We start from the raw sequence: 7025 nt of genomic DNA, 5'->3' as shown, positions 1-7025 counted from the left end.
ATGAGGGTGTCACCAGCAATGCCAGCATTTATTGTCCATCTCTATTTGCCCAGAGAGCAGTTGAGTGCCAACCACATTGCTGTAGGTCTGGAGTCACATGTAGACCAGACCTGGTGAGGATGGCAGTTTCCTTCCCAAAAGGGCATTAGTGAACCCGGTGTGTTTTTCCAACAGTTGGCAATGGATTTATAGCAGTTATTAGATTTTTAATTACAGATATTTATTGAATTTAAATTCCATCAATCTGCCAGGGTGGGATTCAAACCCAGGTCCCCAGAACGCTACCTGGGTCTCTGGGTTAGTAGTGCAGCAATAATACCACTAGGCCATCGACTCCACCAATTTACCACAGCACAAGGAATGACATTGGGAATTTTGGTTTAATCCATTAGGATCATTAAAGCCATGGGGGGAATGGATGCCTGATTGGGGGGATGCTGTTATCCGCTGGCTACCTACAGTGTCTGAACTTCTCAATACTCGTGGTTATGGGAAATAGAGAGTGCGAGAGATTGTTCTCTCTTATTCCAGGGAGGATGCTGAGGTAACTCCAGCTGAAGCTCCCACTCAGACTTAGCCGAGTCTGAGATGTATCAGTCAATGGCCCAGTTCCTTATTCCTTCCGCAGATGGACCTCCCATTTGATGTTATAAACAAGTTATTGATGTAGCTTTCCTGCATCCCGGAGCTTGCTTACTGAATGAGAGTGGCACCATGGAGATTGTTATAGAAAGTTAGCACTCCTTGTGCAGATTGCATTTTCTGGTCATTCTACTCAAGAAGATAAATGTTCTTCAGCAGCTTCCTGACTGGCAATGGGAAGCGACGTGCTGGTGAACAAAAGGTTTTATTTTGTCATGAAAGGGCTACTATATTGGCACTTCCTATCAAAAGGACAATTATCTGTCAGCACCATTAACTCTGTTGGCTGGATGGACAGGTTACGAAGCAGTCATGCCAACAGCGGGGGGTTCAATTCCCATCACTGGATGAGGTTACCACGAAGGATTCTCCTTCACAACCTCTCCCCTTGCCAGAGGTCTGGTGGCCTTCAAGTTAAATCACCACCAGTCACCTCTCTTTCTAATGAGAGGGCAGCTCTATGTTCTGGTAAGACTAAAGCAACATACACAGTGCACCACTGGCCAGATGTATGTGAGAGACTGGATGTCGGGTGCCAAAGCAAGAGGGGCCAAGCGATCAGTTGAGGTTGTCCATGAGTTTGTGTAGGTAGCATTGAGTTTGCACAGCTTGCCTTCTCCAGTAGCTGGTCCCCATCTTAAGCTTCAAGTGGTGGGGACGAGGGCACTGAGGGATGTTAGAACAGCTTATCAGGAGAGGTGAGAGAATGTGGTCTGGCATTCACACTATTCCTGCCTCTATTAGAAGGTTTATAAAAATATATATTTCAAAGATTGCCTCTTGGTGGTCAAATCCTGAGTAGGTCACACCCAGTTACTTTGTCAAAGGGGAGTTAGGCAGGCAAAAGCCTCCTATTTGAGGGGACCTGTTTTAGATGTCGAAGTGGAAGGCTGAAAGAGCAGGCCCCACAGGCCAGGCCAGGCTTTCCACAATTTCCTCCTGTCATGATTGGAACCAGGTGGACCTCACTGACAACTTGATTGGGGTTACCTGGACCAATCAGGAAAGCCTGGCTGACCAGTACAGAAGGAGGCCATTAAGCCCATTGTGCCTGTACTAGCTCTTTGAAGGAGTTTTCCAATTAGTGCCTCTCCCCTGCCCCTCCACCTTACCTTGCTCTTTCTCCATAACCCTGTAGATTTTTCCCATTTAAAGGATTTATTTAGTTCCTTTTTGAAAACTATTGAATCTTCTCCCACTGCTGTTTCAGGTAGTATGTTGCTACATAAATATATTCTTATCTTGTCAAAACAAAACCCAAGAGGTTAGAATCTCCTCAGTTGAGAATTGACTCTGGGCTCACAAGTCACAGCCAGTGTACTGTGCACTAGTAAAGAAAGTGTGACTTGGTGACAGGACCCAGCCTCTGTGCAGTTATTTCACCTCCCGAATGACTATTTCCAGCCCCTCATTCCGACTCCTTCAGCTTTTCTCTCGTCTGCTCCTTGAGGTTTGTGACTCCCTCCCCAGAGAGGTTGAACTACCTGCTCAAACCCAGCCTCTGTTCTCCTGTGTGAGAAACTAGTTGCTGGAGCAAGATGCCCCAACATGGGGAATCATCGAGATAAAGGGAGAGGAAACCTTTGGCAAGATAGTTTGCTGTACAGATTCGGGGATAGAGGGTAAATCAGGATGATCTCTCAGACCAGAAGCCAATGGAATAGATTACCAGAGGGTGCTTTTCAGTTGGTGCAAGAGACCCCTGGTTGGGTTCCCAGAAGGTGAAGGCTTTGAGAGGTAGAAAGGGGAGTCGGTGCAGGGTGATGCCTGGAAAAGGATCAGGCTTGTTGGCCTTAAAAGACCTTTTCCTGTTCAAACAGTTCCCTTCAGGGTTACCCAGGCCACAACTTCACTAACAGAATGAAATACTCCAAGTGCTGCCACGAGATGGAAAATGCTGAAACATTCATCAAGCCTGGCAGCAGGGAGGGAGGGCAACAGGATGGAGCTGTCATCTCGGGGCGAGAAACCCATCCCCAGAACCTTCCTCTCCTGTCTCCCATTCAACGGCGCTGTGTCTTCCAGAACCTTCTTCCATCTGGAGCAGTTTCGTAATTAGAAGCAGGGCATTCGGATTGAATTGAGATTTGTTATATCGGATTTAATACCGGGGTGGGGGGGGGTTGTGTGGAGGTCAGTCAAAAAGCTTGTTGGTGGGGGTGGGATCGGGGAGAGCCCGCTTGGCTTTTGGAGAAAGCTCAAGGGACAGGGTCAGTGATCTGGCTCTCATAACAATGTATCATAACAGGAGACTCAACTTGTGAATAGTACAGAATCCGACACATCCTGCAACACCAGCCAGTACCTAACTGTTTATAATCGATTGATGCTATTAACTCCTCGAGTGAATAGCTGGGAGAACTGAGTTAAACCTTAAGTCCCTTCTTGTCACTATGTTTGAGTGATTTGGAGTGGGCATAGGGTGGGGAGGTAATTATTTTATATATCTGAGATTTTCCATCTCTTTGAGGTTTATAACCTTTTGTCCTTTTAATCTAGCTGTTCGTACAGTTTGTATCTTTTCTCACTTGATTCTAAACACTTGCTTCAGAAGCTAAATTTAACTTGCAGATAGTTTTTGAGAATGATTAGCATTCCCTTGCATTTTGATTCTCTTGACAACAGTAGCGTCTGTTCAGGATGTTCATTAGGTCAAATGCACAAGCCAATGACAGAAAATGACTGAAATTGCGATGCTAAAAATTAAAGAAATGCTGGACGTTTGGAAGTCCTAGTGGCAACTGCTCCATGATCGGTTGTTAATGTTAAAGCTGAGGTTGAAAGATTTCTGACAGCTACACTTGTGAAGAAATATGGGGCATAGGCCCATATGGACATTGGATTAGACCAGAAATTGTCCACTAAGCACTTGGACAGGGCTTGAGGGGCTCAATTAACTCTTCTTATGTTCCAGAGATACTTGCTCGGATAGTGTAAGGCCACACACAGCTGGAAATATGGCACCTGCTCCTCATGCACCACATTAGAGAGATTGTGCTGGCCTCATCCACGTCCCTGATTGGTGCCATGTGAAGTTGAAGGGGGTGAGCAGCAGAACTTGACATTCTGTTTGTGGGCCTCAACCCTCCATTGAGTGCTCCTACTATTTGAAGAGAACAAACATGGCCTGGGACCACAGGAGATGAGGCTGACAACAACTGGAATAGCATGGACAGTTTTGGCCCCTTACCTAATGAAAGTTGTACAGGCACTGAAGGCAGTGCATAGGCGGTTCACTCAACAGGTACCAGGTGCCGAAGAAGGAGAGGTTGAGTAGATTGGGCCTGTACTCCTTGGAATTTGGAAAATAGAAGTGACTTATTGACACACAAGCTATTCAAGGAGGACTTGAGAGGGTAGATGTAGGAAGGTTGTTTGCCCTTCTGGGAGAAGGACATAGCTGAGAATAAGGAGTCAGATATTTAAGACAAAGACTGGAGGTGTGGGGGGTGGGGTGGATTTTCCCCTTGAGGAGATAGGGAATCTGTGGAATTTTTTATATCACAGGGGGCAGTCGATGCTAAGCTGTGAAGTATATTCCAGCGCGAGATAGAGATTTTTAATCAGTAAGGAAGCGGAGGGTTATGGGCAAGAGGCAGGAGAATGGAGTTGAGGCCATGATCTGATCCGATGGCAGGGCAGATCTGATAGGCTGAATGGCCTAGCTCTGTTCATTCACCTTCTGGTCTGAATGGATGTATGATTTGAGTTCCTATTTGTATATGCAGTTAACCCAAGACATTTTAACAATTACATTATTTCAAACATGAGATTTATTTCATTTTCATTTTTTCAAAGAAATGCATGGACATCAAGCGCATTTCTAACTTTGACTCTGTTTTATTTTAATACTGAAAGAAGGAGGCCTTTGGATTGTATTTTGACTTAAACCCCAACAAATTCTTGTCTGTTCACAGCAGCCAATATCAAAACAGTCCCAGCTGTGAAAGCTTAACTTGTGTCTTTCAAATTCAGTGGCTGTGCGTCTGGGACAATGGGTGTTGAGTTCTGCAGAAACCTTTCTGACCCACCACTTGCCTCTTATCACCACCTCCCCATCTCCAGGCCTGGGGCCCTAACTGCAGCGTACAATACTCCGTCTCAGACTGACCCTTTGGGGCGATACTGAGGGAAGGCTGCAACATTGGATGCCAATGAGACTTCAACCCCTTTCAAGTGGATGTAAAATACATTATTTGGAGAGGTGGGGGGGGGGTACCACAAAGCCTCCTGACAGCACCATCCTCACAACAGATTCGCGGATCATTTATCTTCCCATTGTTCGAAAGGCTGGATGGAGGTCCCCCCTTTTCGTGGGCCCAGGAGATTTTGGCTTTGAAGTCAGACATTCTTGCAGATGTTTGCTGGAAAAGCTGCGAGAGAATGTTCTGCTCGGAGACACTCTCCCTCGGTGACTGACTTTGGACACGTTCGGCAGCTCTTACACCCCAAGGGTGACCACCATTGCCTCTCGAGCAACCACACCCCAAAGTGACACTGTACAAGGCAAGCTGAGGAGCTGGAGGAATAGACCAGGGATGTTCCCAAACAAAAATAAGGAGCCATCTTTTAACTGATTAGTCACAGGAGATTTGCCTCATGTTATGGTGCGAAAAGCTTTGCAAGAGCTTCCTGCAGGGGAAGGAGGGACAGGGCAAGGATGGGGAAGGAGTGTCTGCAATGCAGTTTGAAATGGAATGAGCAGACTGGCCGACAGTGGGAAGCACTGAGGGTTTATTACTGTCCCCAGTGACGGTTGGGGGGTGGGGTTCTGGCTGTTACACAGGGTTGTGGGAGTGAGGGGGGGTCACCTGCTGGTCACCCAGGGGACCTGCACTACCCCTTCTCCCCCCGACACAGGTCAATGCTTTGCCTTCTGAGTCGACCTCATGATGTTCCCCACCACCACACACACCGCCAGACCCCTGTCTGGGAACTTGCCCGATTGGCCCCCCGGGGAAGCCAACCCGGCTCTGCATTGCTGTTCTCTGTGTGGACAGACTGCAATTCCAGCTGCGACCACCGCCCCTGATGGCGCTGCCTGGGCTTGGCCAGGAGCTGGAGCTCTGATTGGCTGACGGCACTCTGGGGGCAGGGCCTTCTTCCACATAGGTCTAGATTCTGGGAACTCATTGGCTGCCTGAGTGTCCTGACCCTGAGGAGGTAACACATTGAACCACTAACCACCTCCGCATGTCCCCCCAATCCCATCCCCCCCAGCACCAGACCCAAGTCCCACTCTGTCCCAAACCCCCTCCGCCAGACTCAAGACTCTTCAACCAGGCAGTGGAGTCACTGCAAGCAATATTCTGCCCTCAGTACCTTCAACTGAAGCCACTGGAAAGCCAGTCGGAACTAAACGTGGAACAATTCGGACTACTGAGCCAATTTTGGGGGAGACTGTTTAACTTGGCCGCTCCTGACCTCACTGTCTCAGTATCCAATCACAGGGACGTGGGCACGCTGGCTGGGCTAGCATGAACTACCCATCCCTAATTGTTCTGGAGATGGTGGTGGTGAGCTGCGTTCCTGGCACAGCCAGTAGGGGGCAGAGTTTCCAGGTTTGAGCCCAACAATGATGAAGGTCTCGCGGTCAACCATTTGTTTGCATGCGGGTGTGTAAGCGTCAGAATTGTGTTGCATCAACTCCATTGTTAATCTAGCTTTCTTGTTCACTCACAGATGACTACGCACGACTTTGTAACCTTCCTGTTCCTGGGAGACGGCATGAGTATGGTCAGGATGCATTGATGCCTCCGTATCAGCCTGACTACTCAGTCCCAGCTTCTGAGTACCACTCCCAGCAGGCACTACGTGGTAACCTGCCCTTCTTTGTCGACGCACACTGTAAGTTGAACTCTCCCTGTGGGGGAATACGTTATTTTTCTTGTCCTTTTGGGGGAAAAAGACAGCAAGGAACCGAGTGCCTCAAAATGTAGTTGGAAGTGTCTGAAAGTACAGGGGTGAGTTTGGGATCCAGTGGGATCTATCAGGGACCTGGGAACAGAGGCAAATTCTACCCTGCACAGTCTCCGCATTGTTACTACGTAAATGCACGTCTGCATGTGATGAGGAGTAAAGGGTCTATAATTAAACGTAGAACCCACGTAATCTCTCAGCAATGTCCTTCAGGGAATTGTATCCACTGTCCTTACCCTGCCTGGTCTACATGTGTCTCCAGACCCACAGCAATGCAGTCATCCCTTATCTCCCCTCAGAAGTGATCTCAAGCAAACTATTCATTTACCCTGAACCTCGAGGGAGGGAGAGAGAGGGCAAGTGGGGGGAGAGAGAGGGGAAGGAGCGGGGAGAGAGAGGGGAAGGAGCAGAGAGAGGGAGGGAGGGGAAGAGAGAGAGAGAGGGGGAGGGCGAGAGAGAGAGAG

At 48.2% G+C, this 7025-nt stretch overlaps 1 protein-coding gene across 6 annotated transcripts in view; it reads left to right on the top strand.

The window, feature by feature from the left end:
* ltbp1 (latent transforming growth factor beta binding protein 1) overlaps positions 1 to 7025 on the top strand; it is a 339046-nt gene that overhangs the window by 324496 nt on the left and 7525 nt on the right. For all 6 annotated transcript variants that reach the window (XM_043695510.1, XM_043695509.1, XM_043695512.1 and 3 more), the window contains one exon: positions 6325 to 6489. In XM_043695510.1, coding sequence (XP_043551445.1) covers positions 6325 to 6489 — 165 coding nt within the window. The remainder of the gene's footprint in view (positions 1 to 6324; positions 6490 to 7025) is intronic.

Source organism: Chiloscyllium plagiosum, chromosome 9, assembly GCF_004010195.1.
Source record: "Chiloscyllium plagiosum isolate BGI_BamShark_2017 chromosome 9, ASM401019v2, whole genome shotgun sequence".
NCBI classification, from domain to species: domain Eukaryota; kingdom Metazoa; phylum Chordata; class Chondrichthyes; order Orectolobiformes; family Hemiscylliidae; genus Chiloscyllium; species Chiloscyllium plagiosum.
The sequence above is the reverse complement of the archived record's forward strand: the minus strand, read 5'-3'. Positions and strand labels throughout refer to the sequence as shown.